Below are 21,901 nucleotides of genomic sequence, written 5' to 3' on the forward strand. Positions count from 1 at the left end.
GGACTTTCAAATTTCTGCATGTATAATTACTGCATTTTACATTTTATGTGGTTTAATTGTTCAAGTAATGAATAAAAGTATTTTTAAGACTACAAAAATGAGTACATTTTGAAATCTAAGGGAACAAAGAATATGACAATGTAATAATCAATGTGTATAACCAAATCATGTAAGTTTTCAAAAAACAGAACTATGTGTAACACATGAAGCATTCATTGTTATTCATGTATCATATGCAGTAATGGGAATGAACCAACTAGAGACACAATGACATGGGTGACATTTTCACATATGATGGATGAAAGGAACCAGGCAAAAAGTGTATGCTTTTTTTTCTATGCACAAAATTAAAAATGAGTCCATGAATTTAGGGTAATTGTGAAATCAAAGTGGTTATGTCTGGTTTTAAGATAGAAACAAAAGCTAAGCATAAAGAATTCATGGGCATATGATAGTTTTGGAAATAAGAGATGAGGATAGGAAGGGAAATTGGTCTATGAAGAAATAATGTGAGCATCTAACATATGAAAATACATGGGTGTTTTGTATTCTTAAACTGTGTGTCAAGTTGAGCTCTTGAAGATCCTACCAGTGATACTGCTGTTCACCAGTGACGAGTTCTACTTCCTCAGGTGTTGAAGTATAACATCAGAGAATCATGCCAAGACAAGCATATTAAGCAGGTTTTATTTAAAGGTAATAATACAGACTTCTCCTGGGAGGGAGAAGGGGGCCATGGCTGATGCTCTAGAATCCCAAGAAGTGAGCATGCCCTACATCTTTTATAGGTAAGGTAAGGGTCTCCTTTGTTCTCTTCTCTCCCCCTTATCTCTCCTTCCTGCCTACATGACTAGGCCCAGGAGTTGCAGGTGACATAACAGAAAAGGTGAGCAGCAGATGGCAGGGAGAAGGCCAATGTGATTCAGTCAGGAAAGGACCCAGCGGGCATTAATTAGCTGTTCCCTGCCTGTAGTACTTGACAAGGACAGGTAAATGGTAATCAATGGGCCCTGGGAATCCTTGACATTCCATTCTCCCAGGGACAGTCTCCAACTAACAGATGCAGATAGTTTTCATGGCCTCCATTTCCTCAATTTGACCCAATCCCCTATTTCTTCACTAACTGCCTGTCCCCAATTTTGGTTTCACCAGTATGCGCCTGTTGGAAGCTGTTAGTAATTTCACATCCTTCTGACAGTTCAACGTGCTTTCTGCTGGCTCCTGCTGGCATACTGATCATAGTTGGTCATATGTGTATTAGGTAATACACTTATCCCTTCAGTCCACCTCTTGTTCATCCTCCAAAACAACTTTGCATAAATTTGCCTTGCCCAAGAAAATAAATACAAGTAAGAAATGGAGTTCTTGTTTGAAGTTCATGTGTATTGATCTATCCTTAAGCACATAATAAGAATCTGTTCTGTGACTATTGCAATAAACATATGATTTCCATTCACATGGATAATAAACTGATTTCTACCACTAAATTTTTTAAATGTAGTATAATATTTATTGTGTCCATGCATGATCTGGATAACTGTATTTGCACAATGTGTAATATGTTTATGGAGTAGAGACTGTAAGCTATATCCTTTCAACCTGGGCATACTAGTGTGTTATATTTATCAAACTTCCTCACAGCTAGCTCTGATCATTTGTTTAAGCTTTCTATAATTAAAAATGATTTAAAGAAAAAAGTGCCACTGCCATGCACAGCCACACAAAACTCCACACTTCTCCATGCTCTTTTCCTTTTTGTTTTCTGGGATATTGATAAGCCAAAGTTGCCTATAAAACTCTATGCTCAAGATGACAAAATTTTCTTCCATCATGGTCTATGAATTGTGAATTATACCATAGAGGAGACTTACCATTTTTGCCTGCACCAGTGTTCTGAATTCTTACCTAAGATGGAAATTCCTCAGGAAGTTATTGCCCAGGCTACTTCTATGATGTCAAGATGTAAAAATTTTTTTGAGAGGCAAATCATCACACTTGGTATAGAATACATGGATAATTAAGGCAAATGTAAATGTGAATCTTCCCCTGACCTATTGATGTGTTTGATGTTTATGTATCCACATAAATATGAAGAGGTAAATGCGCTTGACATGTCTCAGTTTATACTCAGTAAGATATTGAATACGTGTGGATTTTATTGAAGGTGCCTGAAGAAAACATGCCTATCCAGGCCTCTTCAAGTGACCATTAGGAAACATGAAAGATGAAAACATTATTGAAAATATCAGATTATACTCAGAAATTTTTGTTGGAAACATCAGATTTTCCTCTGAGATATTAACCACAATTTAAAATGTGTTTGACTCCAATTTGTCTCTTACCATCACGTAATAATTTTCTAACCCATAGGAGTGATTTGTTTACAGTTAATCTATATATTTACAACCACTATCTCATTTCTCATAAAGAACCAAATCTTATCTCAATTTACACTGTAAAGAAGTATGTGTGTGTATGTGTGTGTGTGTATGTGTGCATCTTTTTGTCTTTATAGTTCACAAAGGATACCCAGGTTTCTATCTTTGAGTTTGAAACAAGGCAGTTTTTTTTAAATTCCTGAGTACATAACTTCTGTGTGACTTCATATGCATCCCTTTACAATCAGTTTTATAGTATTTAATTTTTTCAGTATTTGCCTCATTTCTAGGAACCAATTTCAATTTCATTTTTTAAAAAAATTATATTGTTTCCTTTTAGCATATATTGACAGTAAAACCTATCTTATTATAATTGGACTTGCAGATAATGTTTCTTTTTCTATTTCAGATTAAAGAAAAAATTAATATTATAAAATTGATAATAGTAATTTCCCCAATTTAATTAGAAATAAGTATAACAAAATGAAATTGGTAGATACTTAGTTAAGATAGGTAACTTGGGTCCAAAGTCACAGAGAGAAGACCTGAACATCTGAATATTTTCTTAACTCAGACAACTTGGGCCCTCAGGGAGACCTCAAGAAGTAGGAAAAAAAAAAAAAACAAACTCTTTTTCCCTTCTTCCCTACTTTAGTCACTTGCTTTTTTAAATCCTCTCACCTCCCCTCATTTTCAGATAACTAGAAATCTTCCTTTCTTCCTGTTTCATTGAAGAGAAGTTCATGGTTATCTATACCCAGAGAAGATGCCAACACATACCATTGACATCTTTGTAAGCTGAGGGGTGAATGGATTATTCCAATGCTTCCTATTTTGCTTTTCTCTCATGTTGTAACTCTTTGGATGGTTACTCAGATCAAGTAACTTTCTCTCAGAAGCTTATCTCTCCAAAAGTTAGTTGATGATGAGCAAGAATAAAATTCCTACCAGAAGAAATAACATATAAAATGGAGCAAGGCTATCTGTTCACTAGATCACTGTCTTGAGCAGTGCTCAGGATAACTTTAAGGTTTTATGAGGCCAGCTATCACTAAGGCCTCAGTAAGTGTCATGACCAATTGATGACATCACAGTCCAGGGACCCAGTCAGACTTCACAGTACTGTAGCATTGCTAAAGCCCATCATCTGGGGTGATTCCTTTATACAGAGTATATTTTATCATTAACTTCAATTTTTATTCTTGCAATTTATAGCAAAATTAGAGATGATATAAATTAAACAAAGAAAATTCTTCTATGTATCTATGGACACTGCATTACTCAAACTCCCCAATAGTGAGTATACAGCTGTATCACAGAGGGTCAAACTCAACACCATGCTTGTCTCATATAAAAAGTAAAGATTATATCTCATAAGTATCATTGACAGCATGCAGAATCCTACATGAAATGCATGTTGGAATGTAGGTATGGGTCTGAGGGCCTCTCATCCATCCATAAACACCTAAAGTTATTAAATGTCCCTGCTGCTGACAATCGTCTCATGTAACTTCACAGTCGAATATCTCTCCTGTCACTCTTCCTCAAAATTTCCACATTGGCACCATCACCACCCCTGGGATTTCTAAGAATTGCTGTTCTCATCAAGCCCATATTTCTTATGCTACTTGATTCTATTCTTTAGCCCAATTTGACTTTGAAAAACATGTAGATTCTATAGAGTTTGAGCTCTGATAAAGCCTATGTTTTTTTACTCCCACCCACTTTGCAATGCACTTTGTCTTTGAGGGTCCATATGGTTTTTACTCTTGTTTTGGTACAAGGGATTGAACCCAGGGATGCTTAACCACTGAGCCACCACCCCCACCATTTTTATTTTTTTGAGTGGAATCTTGCTAAGTTGCTTAGGGTCTTGCTAAATTGCATATGCTGACTTTGAACTTGTGATACTCCTGCCTCAGCCTCCTGAGTGCTGAGATTACAGGTGCATGCCACCATGCCTGGCACCATTACTCTTAATAATTATCATAGCTTAGCCTACTTTGTTCTTTTATACCTACTTAGGTTTATTACTCTGGGTGTTCTCTTATGTACCATGGCCACTGAATAGAGGCACATTTATCAATAAAATTTCCACATTTCAAGCTAATTTAAAATGTAAAAATACAACATAGTTACTACTTGCATATATAAAATTGGTAAAAATGGGAGGTCAAAACTATACCAAATGATTATCTGGATACAACTTCAGAGGAATCTTCATGAACTGAAACATTGATTTATGTGCCATATTGGAGAATGAGGCTACATTTCATAAAAGGAGACATTCAAATAACCTAATACTTTATAATCTCACTTTATAAAGAACATTTACAAGAATGGTGTTCCTAGCATTTCATTTTCAATTTCAGTCATGAATTTTAAGCCTCTAACTGAAAATAATTTAAATAGACAAATTTTGGTGGGTGACTGTTATTTAATTCATTTCCAAAATCAGAGGTCAAGCTGAGCAAAATATGCCATGTGGGGGAGCATCAGGAGAGTACCAGTGATCAGGGATCAAAGGGAAAATATGACTCAATGAAATAATCACAAGTTTCATGAACATTCTACTAGTCAATACTTATCTTGAGTACTAATAAGTCAATAATCTATAAAATTTTAGCATGACAAAAGTTATAATGTAACTCAGGATAAATGTCTCACATAGGCCTAGATCCCTGGGAAAGGGTTACTCAATGTATTCTGTTCCTACTTTTTCCATAAAAAGTTACCAAATTACATCACTTAAAATATAAATGTATTCTTCTTGTTCTAGTTCTTGAGATCAAAAAATCCACTAAGAGCTTTGAGGCATAAAATCAAGATGTCACCGTGGCTGCTCCTATCACTAGGCTCAATTTGAGGACATTTCCTCACCCACACATGTTTCATAATTGCCTGAAATCCTTAGCCTTTGCTCATTTTTTTCATCTTCAACAGGCATCAGCCCGACAACTGCCTCCGTGGTCACAGGTATACTCTGACTACCTTCTTATTTGCCTCTCACTGAAGACAGTGTGTTCTCCTTAACTGCACTGATGATCCAGGAAAATCTTCCCATTCATACAACTTGGCTTCATCTCATCTGCAAAGTCTCTTTTGCCATGCAAAGTCACATTATATAGATTCCTTTAATTAGGAGAGTTACAGTTGGAGGAAGATTGTAAGAACACTGGGTTCTTTCTTCATCCTGCTATACCAAAATAAGACTATAGAGTTTTAGAGTGAATTCACCTATACTAAAATATAGTAATATGTAATATGAGAGTGGAAACTTGAAACTGAGGAAAGGTTGGAATTAATGGACAGCAATGACATAAATGTAATGAATAAGACAAAGCAATATAAAAAAACTCTTGAAAAATAAACATTTCCAAAATGAATAAAATGGCAATTGCAAAAATATTTTATGCTATAAATTTCAGGCAGACAGATTTAATAAAGAACTCCACAAGTATAACTAAAAAGAACAGATAAAATATAGAAGAAATCCAAGATGGGATGACAAATCTATTATTATAAAAGAATTTAGGGTATTTGGGGCTCTAAAAATTAGAGATGCTAAACATATTTTTAACAGAATAACCTAATATCTGAAAGATATAGAAGGCAGCATAAAATTTCATATTTGGTAAAGAAATTTTGACAAAGTAGGATGAAGGAAAGAAAAATAGAAGTACTCCAAAGAAAACATTTATTCTTCTGTGAAGTGTCTTATTTATTCTTCTGTTTTGTTTCTTAACCCATTTATTGATTGGGTTATTTGTTTTCCTGGTATTAATTTTTTTGAATCTTTATATAGCCTGGAGATTAATGCTCTATCTGAGGTGCATGTGATAAAGTTTTTCTCCCATTTAGTAGACTCTCTCTTTGTGTTATTGCGTGATTCATTCGATGAGAAGAAGCTTTTTAGTTTGAATCCATTTCATGTATTGATTCCTGATTTTACTTCTTGTACTTTAGGAATCCTGTTAAGGAAATCAGGTACTAAGTCAACATGGTGAAGATTTGGGCCTATTTTTTTCTTCTATTAGTTGCCGGGTCTCTGGTCTAGTGCCTAAGTCTGTGGTCCACATTGAGTTGAGTTTTATGGAGGGTGAGAGATAAGGGTTTAAATTCATTTTGTTACATGTGGATTTTCAATTTTCCCAGCACCAATTATTGAATAGGATATCCTTTCTCCAGTGAATGTTTTTCACACCTTTGTCAACATCTTCAGCAATTATATTATTAGAAATAAAAAAATACTCAAAGATTTCATCTCACCCCAGGCAGAATAGCTATTATCAAGAATACAAACATCAATAACTGTTGGCAAGGATGTAAGGAAAAAGGTACACTCATACATTGCTGGTGGGAATGCAAATTGCTGCAACCATTATGGAAAGTGGTATTGAGATTCCCCAGTAAACTTGGAATGGAAACACCATTGTCCCAGCTGTCCCACTGTTCAGTTTACACCCAAAGAACTTAAAATCAGTATATTGCAGTGTCACAGCCATATCAATGTTCATAGCAGCTCAACTCACAACAGCTAAACTATGGAACCTAATTATGTGCCCTTCAACAGTTGAATGGATCAATGGATATGTATATATGATGGAATATTACTCACCCTTAAAGTAGAATAAAATCATGGCATTTTCCAGTGAATTGATGGAGCTGGAGAATATCATAATGTTTGAAATAAGCCAATCCCAAAAGGACAAAAGCTGAATTTTTTTCTCTGTTATACTGATGTTTATTCATGATGTGGGGGACTAGGGAAGAATAGAGTTACTTTAGATTAGGTAGAGAGGATTGAAGGGAGGGGAGGGGTTTGGGGATAGGAATGATAGTAGAATTAATGAGATATTATTATCCTGTGTACATATATAGCTATACAGCCTGGAGAGATTCTACATCATGTATGAGACTCTGTTATATATTTTATATAAAAGTGCGTTCTACTGTCATGTAAAACTAATTGAGAAATAAACAAATTAAAAAAGAAAACATTTAAAAAGAGAAGTGAAAGGATGCAAAAAAGCAATAACTACAGCTTCTGACAGAAATAGGTTAACAACCTAAGTGTGTAAAGTAGCAAACACAAAAATAAGTGGAAATTTCATTAAAGAAGGTGTCCAACTTTCAGTGCTTAGAAGACAGAAGAACCTTGAACAGAATCAACTTGGAATAAAGATTGATGTGGGATAGAGTGGGAATTGATTCATCCAATTACATTATAAAACTTTCTATGAATAATGTTCTTCCCCCAGGTCATTGCTAACTCTAGAACTTGTTTGAAAAAATGAACCAGGTCTATCCCCGTGGCCAGGGACTGCAGCTACAGTCTCTTCTTCTACCCTGTTCTGTCTCACCAGGGCCTCCAATTCTGTTTCAACCCCTTGTGTTTTATCCAATGATGTCTCACCTCTGAGCTTTTGCCTTATCTGTTCTTCCTGTCTTGACAACGCATATAACATCCCAGGATGAATTATTATTGTGTTGAGTTCATTGCATTTGATTGTTCAATTTAAAACTATTTCTGGATTCCGTGACGTGTCTGCATACATATGCTTTATCAAGCGTCTTCCCGCGCAGCAGCCTCCCTATTCTCCCTGCTCTTCAGAGCCTCCTGTCTGCTTTTTAATTTCTAGGATTCAAATTCACTGTCATGTCTTCTGAAGAAGCTCTTGGTGGGAGAGCTCAACTTCAGTACTGATTACCAGATGCTGGAAGATCACTTCAGCAGCTTTGGGCCCATTTCTGAGATGGTTGTTGTTAAGTGCCGGGAGACTCAGCAATCCCGGGGTTTTGGTTTCATCGCCTTCGCCAACCCAGAACATGCCTCAGTTACCATGAAAGCCAAGAATGGAGAGTAACCTAGATGGTGGGCAGATCCGTGTGGAGCATGCAGGCAAATCTGGCGGGGGCACCAGAAGGGATGCCTTTGGGTCCCATGGGCGTGGTCGCAGCTAGAGTTGGTGGGAACCAGGGCTGTGGGAGTGGCCGGTATGACGGTTGACCTGGAGCATATGGGTATTGGTCCGGAGACTATAGTGGCAGAAGCCAGGGTGGCTATGACCGCTACTCAGGAGGAAATTACGGAGACAATTATGACAACTGAGTTGAGACAAGTACACATAAAGTACCTACACAAGGAATAACACTTCTGATCCATGATTGTCCCTCCAAATCGCTGTATTTATAAAGATTTTTGGAGCTGCCGCTGAAACATCTGTTTTAGTACATCAACTTCTATTTTTGAATTGAGTTCCCAAGATAGCTAGTTAAAAGACCTTTTAAAAAGCTCCATGTACTTTTTTTTTTTCTCATTTAAAGACAAATTCTGGGACATTTGTTGAATCCCAGGTATTTTTCCTTTTACCAGGTTTTTAGTTTGGGCTCTCAGGATTATTGCTTCTGGCAAAAAAAAAGTTTGGCCAGACTTAATTTTATTAGAGTTAAAGTTGATATTACACAAACATTTTACATTTCATCCAGCATGCACTTAATAGTGTAACAGAAATATAGAAGATGAATTGCCTTATGGGAAGCATGTGAATCTAGAGGTACTGAAAATAAATTGAGATATATACTCAACAAAACCTGAAATAACAAAATTACCCTTATGTTCCTACTGAATGAATATGGGCCCTAGTGCTGGAAGTTAGCATTGATGAAGACCACTTTATCTTTAGGTTTCTTCTTTCTATTGTGTCTTCATGTTGAATAAAGACAGAAGAATCAATGTACTAAATCAACATCAGGAATAAAGGTTTAGTAAAATTTGCCATAAATTTTCTTATGGTAAAATCAGTTTTGCAATGATGTTTAATACTAAGACATTGGTACATATATCAATGCCAAGATGCAGAATGCTGGAAAGCACAGTGGTCTGTGTGTAGAAGAGAAAAAAAGGACCCTGAGAAGTTTAATGTCAAAGCTGAATTAAAAATGTGGCAGTACATATCTTTGTGAATCCTATCAGAATCGTTTAATGCATTTTTATGAATGTTTCCTGTCCCTCATTTTTCTTACAATTAATAACTCAAAAGTTATGATGAGATTTCAGGAGAAAGTAAATTTTTTGCTCGATCTGAGAGACCACTCTGAGCAATTAGTTCAGATACATGTTTAAAATACAGCTAATACACATATGAGTGTTTGTTCATACTCATGTGGGAAACTGGTTCATCTTCTTTTACTGTGTTCTCAGGTTTAACCAAAATCAATTTTCCTTCTCCTTTCTTGTGTTAACAATGTGGTCCCACATCTATGAAAAACTGTTGGATAAGCCATAAAGGGGGCTGACATGGCAATTCAAAAGAAAAAGTGTTCCTAAAGCTTATAGAATTATTTGATATCATTAAACTATTTTGTTTCAAATAAATTGGTAAATACTCTAAGAGTAACAGTGCTGGTGTTTGAGGAGTAATCTCCATAAAGATTTCTGATTAAAAAATGAGTTTTGTGTGGCATATATCTAGACAGCTTTTTCATGCATTTGCACAAAAAGCCCAGTTGAAAACATTTACTTTCTAGATTTCAGAATTTATCTCAGTGATACTGTGTATTCTTGAAATATCCAGAAACACGGTTTCTCAGCAAAGCAACAATAAAATAATGATAAAAACATTAATATTAATGGTAATAGTAAGAATGGTAAGAATGGAACTATTAGCCTTCTTTAAAACAATGAATGCTTCAAAAATGCAAGGTCACTCATTCAAATGACACCTAAGGAAGCCTCATGCATTATGGTGCCTATTAGATACGGAGGTAATTGGTAACTATGTTTTCCTGATTCTTCCAGTCCCCATGGGTTACAACCTTCTCTATACCACATTTGGATTTGGAAGCAAACAAGAGTTATCTCCACTTCATATTTTCTAGTAAAATTCTTGGGTTCCTCCCTCATTTTCCCTTCCCTTTATCTTTTCCAAAAGAACTTCTAGAGGAGGGGCCTTGTTTCTTTCCATTTTACATTGTATGGATTTTTGCCATTCCTTCTTGTCTGCCAATATATCAAATTTGTCTTTGTAATATACTTTATTCTTCTTGGCATTTTGAGTCCCTGTACAAGAGATGCTCAGAATGAAAGTAATAATTATACTTGCACTTGTTCTTGGAATATAGCTATTATACAAACTGAAAGCATTTTTGCTATTGTTAATTTTATTTTGTATTTTCCTTGTAAACTTTAATTGTTATGTGTTAAAACTTCACAGAAGTGTAATTTCTAATATAACAACTCGAGTTAATTTGGGATAATGGGTAATCATCTACAGAGGACAAAGCAGATGTAACACTTCCACTACTAATACCGACCCCAATTAATGAGAAGGGGTAAATGACTGTAGAATTAGAGATATTGAAGTTTTAACCTGTTACTCCCTCCTTAAGACTTGTGAAAATGCCTTTCTGGATGTTTAAAAACAAAAAACTTGGAGACCAAAATCAAGGAAGTAAAAGGGCCAAGGAAAAGCAGCCAATATTTGATCCTTGCCCTCTAAGGTCAGCGAGTATTCAGAGAATGGTAGTAGGGACTCCTCTAAGGACTCTCAAATTCTGATGAGTCACCTGATATGCCAATCAGGAAGATCTAGAGGTCTCTAGAGAACAGAAAGCCAACTTGTGGCGCACCTTCTGCAAAGAAGAGGATCTTTGGAGACAGAAATGTCCCTCATACTTCCAAGAGAAGCCACATTTGCTCATCAAGACACTGACCTGACCCATCCTGGCACATGGCACCACTGATAGAGGAAAGGTAGATGAGCCAGGAGGCTTCACATGCATCCTCAACTGTGATTTCTGAGGACTCTCAGCTGGTTCATAAGAATAGATACAAATAAGATCAGTTTTGACCAGCTTTGTCTTAAACACCTGGCAGGAGAGTATAGCCTGAGCAGCCTGCATGGACAACTCAAAGGAAAAGCAGTGTTTTTTTTTTTTTTTTTTTTTTTTTTTTAAATATAACTTAAGATGTACACTTGTGACAGTCCTACCAAAAGGAAGAAAAACTTGAGGCTGTAAATAAAGGGTTCTTATTGTAAGCACAAAAGGACAAGAGGCAGACCACAACAGATTCAGAGAAGCCTTTATTCCTTCATGGACTTGGACGCTGTGGGGGTCCACTTTCTGAATGGGAAAATGGCCATCAGCTACAGATGGGATTTTGGTTTTATAGGGTACAATGATGTAATTGGAAGCCATGTACTTGTAGTTTTGACTGTCAGGGGCTAGTTGTATAGGTTAAAACTTTAATTTAGGAGGGTAATTGTAAAAGGACAAAGTTTATTGTTGTCTGGGAGGATAAGAGTCTGGATCCTGAGGGATGAGTACTCAAATCTTGCCCATTGTCATTTAGGACTAATTTGCCATGGAAGAAGGTCAAGATTTAGGGCCCAGCATTCAGTATCCACCCTTTTCCCCCAGGACCCATTGTTATTAGGAAAGAATACCCTGGGAGAAGTTTAATGTTTGACCAATTTTCCCTCTCTTTCCAAGCCATGCTGTCCCTCCATTTTCTTGGGGGACTGTCTCTAGGAATATTATTTTCCATAACCCTTCAATACTTTCCACATGGCCCTGCATAACTGTTTATAGAAAAATGTAGCTGTCTGTGAGAGTCAAATCTGTTTCTATGAGTCTTACCATACTTGATTAAAACAAACCCAAGATACACTTACAGCAATGCCAAACCTACAAAGCTTCTCAGGGGTGCACCCAGCACTACATTTTTTTGTTAGTCCCTCCCATCTTTTTTTAAAATTTATTTTTATTGTAAACAAGTGGGATACATGTCGATTCTCTGTACATGGAGTAAAGACATACTATTTGTATAATCATACATTTACAAAGGGTAATGTTATTTGATTCATCCTGTTATTTTTCCCCTTACCCCACCCCTCCCACCCCCCTTTTCCCTCTATATAGTCCTTCCTTCCCTCCATTCTTTCCCCCTCCCCCCTTTATGTGTCAATTGATGAACGGATAAAGAAACTGTGGTATATTTATACAATGGAATATTACTCAGCCATAAAGAATAATAAAATTATGACATTTGCAGGCAAATGGATGAAGTTGGAGAATATCATGCTAAGTGAGATAAGCCCTCCCATCTTAATGCAGGGAATAAGAAGGGCTGCCAGGGGTGGGAGGATAGGAAGGCAGCTGCACCTGAGAAGGGTAATTGTGCAAACATCATTCTTGTTGCACACACTCTCTTGTCATGGCAACAAAATTGGGTCACAGAAGAGGCACAAGAGCAGACAAAAGCCCTCCATAGTCAGGAGTGGAGCCTGACTTGAACCCAAGATTCAAATGCTAGTTCTTTTCCCACTTCCTCAGTTACCTTCCCAGTGGACACTTTAAAGCATCAAAAAAGACAGGTCTTTTTTCTCTTTACAGATTAGACTTCCTATGAGAAGAAAATGGCCTGTTGCCACTTTATGAGCTCTCCTCCTCCTGATTGGTGTTAGGGCCTGTGACAAGAGCTCTGCCACCTCTCAGGATTCAGGACTGTGGGAAGATGATCTGCTTACCCCACAGGGGTAGGAAGACCGTAAAATTCTAAAGGACTTTCCTGCCACAGTATCGTGGCCATTGCTCCCTCTAGTCAAGGCCCCTGGATGCATATCACTTCCTGGACACCTCACTACAATCCACCTCAGCACACTGAAGCTTCAGGCACTATGACGGGACTCAGAGAAGCAGGGAGACTGACTGCGGAGTGCCCCTAGGTGCCGGCAGGTAAGTGCATCCCCGCCATCTAGTGGTCACGAGGGGCAACAGCAGGGATCTGTGCACCATGACCCAGGATCTTCCATATAAAAAAAGATGTGATCCTCCCAAACTGGTCCTCTCAGTAGTGGTCACAGAGCAGCAACATGATTTCCAGAACTAATTAATCAATGAATTGGTTTTTGCTTTCACCTCCAGAGAAGTGAAAGTCAAAACGTTTACAGGGTTTTGACTATTAGGCTTAGCTGTGTTTGAAGATCTTAAAGGGAATACTGGAACAATGTTCCCTGGACTCCTGAGCACTAAGGAACAATAAGCCTAGCCCCTTGTGTCTCAGGGCCTGTGCACCTTGGTTGTAACTGGCTAATACTGAATGCCAGTATGCTGGGGGTCAGTGAGTGAGGTTATCATAAAAAGTCTTTTTGCAAAGTGGTGAAAAAGATCCTGTTCTTGGAGGAGAGACCAAAACAAGGCATAAGTATTTAGCCCCAAATGTGCACCTGGAGGGATCATGAAAATTAGGATTCCTGAGCCACCCTGAGTCAGATACTGTAGGTCTGGAGTGTGGCCTGAGAATCTGCATTACTATCAATTTCTCTGGTGAAACAGATGCTGGTCGGGGGCCCACTGTTGGAAACACATCCTGAACCCAAGTGTGACTTAGGTTGAACTGTTAAAGGACAGGAGCAAAGGACCTTTAAATGTTATCAAAGAAAAGAAAATGAGTTCCTAAAAGCTAACCTCTGGATAGTACTTCCCAGCTCAAGCTCAACTGATAGATAATACTTCCAGGTTAGAAGGAACACAAGTTTTAACACAAGTAATTACCCCCTGAGGTTACCCTTTCCTGCCTTTGGGAACATTCCCATAAAATAAATGAGGTGGGGGTCTATCAAAAAGCAAAATATTCCCACACCCAGGAGCACCAGCTCTGATTCCCAGCTCCTCTCTTGAGGAGTCTATGATCTTTATTATTTCTTTTAAATAAAACTTGTTTTCTATGCATGCCTTGGCTCACTCAGGTGTAAATCTTCAACACCAGGGGACCCAATCCTGATTTCCTGTATCAATAGGGGACAGACAGATTTGAGTGATGAGAACCCAATTCTAATTAAGAGAATTATTCTATAAAATGGGCCCACTATGATGACCCCCACATGCTTTCTTTTCCAAGAAGCAATTTACTGGCATCCCTGCCTGGCCTAAGTTGATGGGTTATGGCACATTTCTCGACCAATTACCTATATTCTGCAGGAAAAAAGCAGGCCTGAAATAATGTTGATAAGAGGGACTGAAGTTACTCTGAAGAGGGAGACTTTTGTGACCCTTTCCACAGACCAGATCCTGAAACTTGGGGTGATAAAGATAACCTCTAAGAATTTATGGTTAAGAATCCCATTAGAAACTGCATGGGCCAAGGTGACCTAGACTTGTCACTGGCAGTGGGGACATGACAGTCTGATGTCATCCAGCTGTCAGTCAAAAGTCAAAAGGTGGACCTGGGCAGTGCTCTCATGAAACTTCCCTGAGATCCTCCAATAAAACTAGAGTGCAGGAGAGGAACATTTCTCTCTCCTCTCTGAGAGAATCCAATCTCTCTTGAGAGTGTCCCCTTTCCCTTGTACTATCACTTCAATAAACTCATGTCTGTTACTTTAAGTGAAATGACTGAAATTCTTATAATTGGATTGTAAGAATCAGGATTTGAAGGTGGGGATTTCACTGCATCAGTTTCCCAGAAGTCACTAGTCCTGTAAACACTAAATATTTTAAAGAGTTCTCAAGATCTGCATTGATCTTACTTCATCTACATTGTCAAGCTCTCTAGCTTTTCCAACTCTTCAGGAAAACTCAAAGGGAGAAAGTATAATATACAGCTAAACACCAGGACTGTCTTTCTCCTCCACATAGTGGATGATTCAGTTGATATAGTTTTTAATATGCATTGTAGATCTATTGAAATATGATTTGCTTGAAAATAGAACAAATAGTTGTTTACAAATATGCCTACTGAAAAAATGCTACATATAATACAGAAAAAAAATGCAAGCACTTTCAGAGTCCATTTATCCATTGGACACAATAGGCACAGTACCTACATCCCATAGAAATGTTTCATTTTGAAATCTAAAGAAAAAGAAATGAATTTAATATGTCCTGGATTATATTCATCTTGTATAAAGATGAATATAATCCATCACTAGCACAATGTAAATTTTAATCTTCTTTGCATACGGTGGGGCATATGAAAGCAGAAGAAATTCTCTAGGACTCTTGAAAGATATGCTCCAAAACGTGGCATTAGGTCATTCTCAAGGCTTGTATGGATTAATTTCTTTTCCCCACTTTTTAATTAGTGCATTATAGTAGTACATAATGCTCAGATTTGTTACATATTTGTACATGCACACAATCAAACAATATTATTTAACCAATATGATTCCCCAGCACTTTCACCCTCCCTCCCCACTTGATCCCACCCTTTGGTTCCTTTCCTTTACTGATCTCCCTTTGATTTTTAGGAGATCCACCCCCAGCTTTGTTTTCCCTTTCTCCCTCTCTAGCTTCCCTAGGGAGGTATATAACCCTTCACCTTTTCGGTTTGACTTATTTCACTTCATATGGTTGTCTCTAGTTCCATGCATTTTCCTGCAAATGACACAATTTCATTTTTCTTCATGGCTGAACAAAAATCAATTGTGTCTCTTCCACATTTTCTTTACCCATTCATCAATTGGTGGACACCTAGGCCAGTTCCATAGTTTAGCAATTGTGAATTGTGCCCCTATAAATATGGATAAGTATATATCACTGTAGTGTGATGACTTTAATTCTTCAAGATAAATACCAAAAAGTGGTATAGCTGGGTCATCTCATCATTCCATGCCTAGTCTTTTGAAGAGACTCCATACTGATTTTCATAATAGTTATACTAACTTTCAGTCCCATCAATAGTGTAAAAGTGTTCCTTTTTCTCCATATCCTCTTCAGCATCTATTAATTCTTGATGAATGCCATTCTGACTGATGTGAGATAAAATATCAGTGTAGTTTTTTTTTTTTTACATTTCCCTAATTAGTAATGACGTGAACATATTTCCATATATATTTTTTGCCATTTGTATTTCTTCTTTTGTGAAGTGGCTGTTTAGTTCACTTGCCTATTGATTAATTTGGTAATTGGATTTTTTGGATAGTTAATCTTCTGTTGTTCCTTGTTACCATTCTCTTTTCCCTTTATTACTACAAATGAAAGGGAATTGAGAAAAACAGTAGGTCAGTGAGCACTCTTGTTTTCAAGTAAAAGAAAATCAATTCAAACTAACTAGGCAAAGTTGGGGCAGTGTTTTCTTTTACAAGTGATAACCCTGGGGGTAGTTCTGATTGCAGGCACAACTGGTTTCAGTGACGTCTTTTTTTTTTCCTTGTCTTTTCATCCCTTAGTTTCCATCCCATTTTCTGGCCTCCTCCGTAACTACAAGATGGCAGTTAAGTTTTCCATGCTCATCTCCTACCAGCCATTTGTGGGCCTCTGAAACGGTCTGTCTGGACCAGTTCAAGCCAACTTGGCAGGCTGTGCTTCCTTGTTCAGGGGGTTTCCACACCTAGATTTCTTAGACTTGGTCATCTTCCCAACTCACCCAACATAAGGTAAAGTGCAGAGGAAGGACACCAGGAAAAATCAGGAGTTACTTCTGGAAGAAGAGAAAACAGACACTGGAGACAGACAAAAATACTCTGGGCAGATTCCCCTGTTGTGACCAGTGTGGCCAAAATTTCAGTTTCACTGAGGGGCAAAGGGGGATTAGGAAATCAAGATTCACACAGATTTTGAAGATTACACTGGGATAAAATGGAGCTCTGTCTCTGATGGAGATGTAGATCTAAAGAGTTATACCAATAATCCTTATTTATATATGTCTCATTATCAGTTTAATGACTATGAAACTATTATTCTCTATATTCAGGAAAGTCACAGAAACTAGGACATCTAAGTAGCTTTTACACAGGTGCAATCCATAGCTGCAAAGTTTAATGTTAGGAACTTTGTGTAGCTCTCAAGGAAATCCATTGTTAAAAGTTATTCTAAAGTGGGCAGACACAGAAGTGGAGCTGGTGAAATATTGTGGTTTTCTATCATAAAAATTTCTTCCTTCCCAGGAGCTATAAGCCTGAGATCAAGATCAGAATTGATAGGACTCTTACACAGAGCCTCCTCATGCAGGGCATTGCCACAGCAGCAGTCCAGCATCCTGTGCCCTTGTACAGAATCATTCCCAGGCACCAGGCATGCCACATCCATGAGGTCATCAGAGACTCCCAATCTCAGTCACTACTATCCCATTCTCTGCCACCACTTTCCACACTCCCCTCTGATCTACAGGGGAATAGCTGAATACACCACAGAGCTGGGAAGTCTCTATGTCAGCTCACGGCACTGTCGAAGAACCCAGGTATCAGGACATCAGGTACCAGGGCTCAGAAGGTGTTAAACTTCCTTCCCAAGGCCACTGGTCTTGAAAGAAGTAGAGCCAGAACATAAAGACAAATCCAATCTCCAAAGGCGTGTTTTAATCATTCTTGTTCTACCAGCTCACTAATAGTCTCCCTGAGGTACAAAAAATTATCATAGACCTTAAGAAAGAAGAGGGGAATCAGAAAGGATGAAGACTCCTGATAGCACCTCACGAAGGCCTCGCACCAGTCAGTTTGAGGCTGAGACTTCCTGTATGCTCACATCTTCTAGTTGTTTCCACACATATTTATTTACACATTTGCACTTGAGTAATTTTTTGTTTACTTATTTTTCTTTAGTTACCTTGCCTCTTATACTTACTTTTGTATTTAAAACCTCTGGTTTATGGCAATTTTTAATAAAAATGAGTATCATTTACCCCAAATAAAAATTGACTTCAAAATCCCATAGAACTACTAAATTAGTCACCAGTCATATGTGCACCATTCAAAATCATTCATCTGAGGCAGGGTCTTCAGACTCAGCTTGGAGAATTCGAGCTACTGGATCATACAGAAAACAAATGACCCCTATGCTCTTCTGCCACATGCAGTTATCCAGGCACTCCAATCTCCATTGCACTCTGAAAGAAAGGTGAGGGAAGTCCCAACTTCCCTCAGCCAGGAGACCAGGAAGATATCCTACCCCAAATGTAGTCAAGTTTACACACTTCTAAACCAGGTTCCTGGTTCTGGTCGCTGCATCCTTAGTTTCCAACCACATACCCTTTTAGATGTGATCTAATTCAGGGGTCATGGTTCTTTCCAGCACCTTATTTTCTGAACATTGAGTCATGTCATCACTCCCAATTTAACTATTCTGTGATTATTGCTTGTTGAGGCAAATCCAGGTTTGCACAGTGTCCCTAGGAAGTCGGGCAGTACTAGGCTCAGCAGTCACATCCCTTCCCACTGTCCTACTGTCCATATGCTTCTCAAATGTCTGCCAGAGACCAATCTCCATGGAAGAATAGAGGAGCCAACAAAGGAAAAAAGGGCCCTTGAAAGCATGCAGGAAAATATCCTCAGTGTACAGAGAAGCAAGCCAGCCCTGAGGACCTTTGTCTTCCCATCTTGCACAACCGTCTGGGCACAGCTATATTGAATCAATGTCCCCTGATTTCTGGCACATGTTTATAATTTATTAAACTGAAAATATTTTCACCACATTACATTGGGCTCCTAGCTCCAAGGACAGATTATTAACCCTGCATTCTAGAATAATCTAGTTTCTGTAATATGACAATGCAGTCACAATGATATTCTCTCACCTGGGAGATTAACCACATGATCTGCTAGACTCTAATGATCCTATAGAAATAGAAATCACAGACTTGGGTTACCTAAAAATATCTAAAAAGTCCCACCCTATCCCACCCTCCTCCTGAAGATCCAAGACTTTCCATCCTGTGAATGGGAAAGGCTTTATGTGACCACTTAAACCAGATGCTGCACATGGACTAAATTTTATCTTCCTTAGAAAGCACTATGGAGTCATTGTGTCTTTCAGGAGTCAGGCAGTGGCCTGTGCCCTTTTCTCTCACAGCCAGCCACTCTACTCCGTGTTGCTCAGCCCTATTTTACAACTGAGTTTCAGTCTGGCTACCTCTGGGTCCTCTCCCAGTGTTGGTGGGGGATAACCAAGAGGGGAGGCTGCTTCCCAGCATCCAAGATTCAGCACAACTGCACCAGGAAGAGAGCTGAGTAGGGGAAAGTGATACAAACAGTCTAAGGGGGCAAAGGACTGGACCATTCAAGGGCCGATCTTGTGCCAAGGAAACAGAATTCCAAGGAAGACTGGTCTTGTTGGAAAGGGATGGGAGACAACAGAATTTCTTCGCCAACCAAAAATCCTCTACATGCACTCTGGTTTTACTATGTTGGGTAAGATCTTAAAATTTTACAGATTATTTTCATACTAGCTAAAAACTAGAGGAAACTAAATATTCAAGAGAAGCAATATGGTTGAATCAATTGGTACATTGTTCCACAACTCTTATGCAGACTTAAGAATGATAGTTAAAAATATGGTGGTTTGGTCTTTTTGCTGCCTGACTGCCGCCATCATGGGTCGCATGCATGCTCCCGGGAAGGGCCTGCCCCAGTCGGCTCTGCCCTATCGCCGCAGCGTCCCCACCTGGTTGAAGTTGACATCTGACGATGTAAAGGAGCAGATTTATAAACTGGCCAAGAAGGGTCTGACTCCCTCACAAATTGGTGTGATACTGAGGGATTCACATGGTGTTGCACAAGTACGTTTTGTGACTGGCAATAAAATCTTGAGAATCCTGAAGTCCAAAGGACTTGCTCCTGATCTTCCTGAGGATCTCTATCATTTAATTAAGAAAGCAGTTGCTGTTCGAAAGCATCTTGAGGGGAATAGAAAGGATAAGGATGCTAAATTCTGCCTGATTCTGATAGAGAGCCGAATTCACCGATTGGCTCCATACTATAAGACCAAGCGGGTCCTTCCACCAAATTGGAAATATGAGTCATCCACAGCCTCTGCCCTGGTGGCATAAATTTGTGTATGTATTCAAGCAATAAAAGCATTGTTTAACTAAAAAAAAAAAAAAAAAATATATATATATATATATATATATATATGGTGGTTTAAGTAACTCAGAAAATACCCAAATGTAAAAAAATAGAAAATTGCATGTGTGATGAGATTACTACTGTGCCATCTGATGATGTACTTGTTGAGCAAAAGGTCTCAAACATATCCAACTATAGTGCTGCTAGTAAACTTGTGGGGTGGTGTGCATAAATATAGAGATATGTGACCTAATTAGACTCACTGTCCTCAGTTAGACCCTCAGAGCTGCCTGGGACACCCAACTCTCTCCTGCAAACCCTACACAGCTGCCATTGGGAACTAATGTTAGGAAGCTCATCTAGGTGTGCCTAACCTGTCCTGCCCCATGGAAGGTGCCATGCCAAGAATAATAGCACTGGATATTGCAGAATCCAAGTCATCTTGAGGGTTTTTATTCTAAATATTCAGAATTGAAATGAACATTTCCATGGGACTGAATGTGTCAATATTGTCTGGGCATTGAGCCCTGACCCTGACCTCAGGGATTTTACCACCCAGGGTGAATAGTCACAAGTGAACCTTTTGCTTCTGGCTGATCCTCTAGCATTGTAAGGGAATTCAAGGGTGCCAGACTATGCTGCCAGCCACTGCTGCAGTTCTCTGAGATTTTTTTTCTCTCTCCCTGCTGCCTGAACACCCTCAGCAGGACCCCACAAGGAAATTCCTTCATCAGCACTGTTGAAGGTCATATGTTGATATGCTGCTTGTTAACACTAGGATGAAACTAGAACCCTAGTCCCCTTACTGTCATTACTGCTTGTTCAGCTTGATACTTGCACTGGATAGAAAGTCCTAGGAGACTGTGGGCCATATCAGACATGCCCAAGAGTCTGTGCCTGTCTTCAACTCAGCATCTAGCCCAAAGTCCCCAGAAGGAATGGCTGCAAAATTAAACCTGAATTAGCCAAGAGTGTACTGACCTCAAGTTTTGACTCCCAGAGGGACATTGCACACCATGGCTGGGAGGATTTGGGGCATATTTGTTACCAGTCTAAGTTTGGCTTAGCAAGGGAAAAAGGAAGTGGCCCATTACTCATATCAAGAGCTGAGCATCAGGCCTGGCTCCCATTAGCTTACACTTCATGGAGGAATGTGGGACTCCTGGTCCCAACATGTTGCATTTTCTGTTGTACCTCTTGGCTCTATTCCCTGTTCTTGCCCCACATTCATTTTTCTCATTATCATGGGCAAGACAGCTCTGTACTGGGCATCCATGAAATCCTGGGTATTTGCCTTAAACTTTCTAGTCAATCTTTCAAGATAACAATTTTTTCAATTTCAAAAATGGAGCAATGTGACCTCTGACAGTCCCATAATATCCTGACATGACCTGGTTCAGTCACATAATGTCCTCATTATAATCTCTTACACTCCATAATACCCTCACTGTGGTCTCTTACACTGATATGCTACATTATTCTGGCCTCTGACATTCACATAATATCCTTTCTTGGACTCTAACACATAACACCCTCACCATGGCACATAGCACTTTCACTGACTTCTGACACTCAACTAATGCCCTCACTGGGGCCTCTCACTCTCACATATTATGTTCAATGTGACATCTGACACTCACATAATACCCTATTGTGACTTTTGACATTCACATAATACCCTCACTTTGCCTCTGAGTCTCACAAAATATCCTCACTCTTATGTTGAAATTCATACAATAT

At 38.6% G+C, this 21,901-nt stretch overlaps 1 protein-coding gene and 1 pseudogene across 2 annotated transcripts; both read left to right on the top strand.

The window, feature by feature from the left end:
- Positions 1-1,153: 1,153 nt before the first annotated feature.
- LOC306657578 (RNA-binding protein 3-like) lies at positions 1,154-8,699 on the top strand (annotated as a pseudogene). Its single transcript has 2 exons — positions 1,154-1,171; positions 8,021-8,699. The product of its transcript is annotated as an RNA-binding protein 3-like (transcript).
- Positions 8,700-19,667: 10,968 nt separating this feature from the next.
- On the top strand, positions 19,668-20,187 carry LOC306658027 (small ribosomal subunit protein uS15-like). Its single transcript, XM_079134658.1, has one exon. The coding sequence runs from the start codon at positions 19,690-19,692 to the stop codon at positions 20,143-20,145; it is 456 nt and encodes a 151-aa protein (XP_078990784.1). The 5' UTR covers positions 19,668-19,689; the 3' UTR covers positions 20,146-20,187.
- Positions 20,188-21,901: the final 1,714 nt, after the last annotated feature.

The sequence above is a fragment of the Sciurus vulgaris genome, assembly GCF_902686455.1.
Source record: "Sciurus vulgaris genome assembly, chromosome: 3".
NCBI lineage: Eukaryota > Metazoa > Chordata > Mammalia > Rodentia > Sciuridae > Sciurus > Sciurus vulgaris.

Coding starts and splice junctions, on each gene's coding strand:
- LOC306658027 (XM_079134658.1), top strand. CDS start 19,690: ATGGGTCGCATGCATGCTCCCGGGAAGGGCCTGCCCCAGTCGGCTCTG.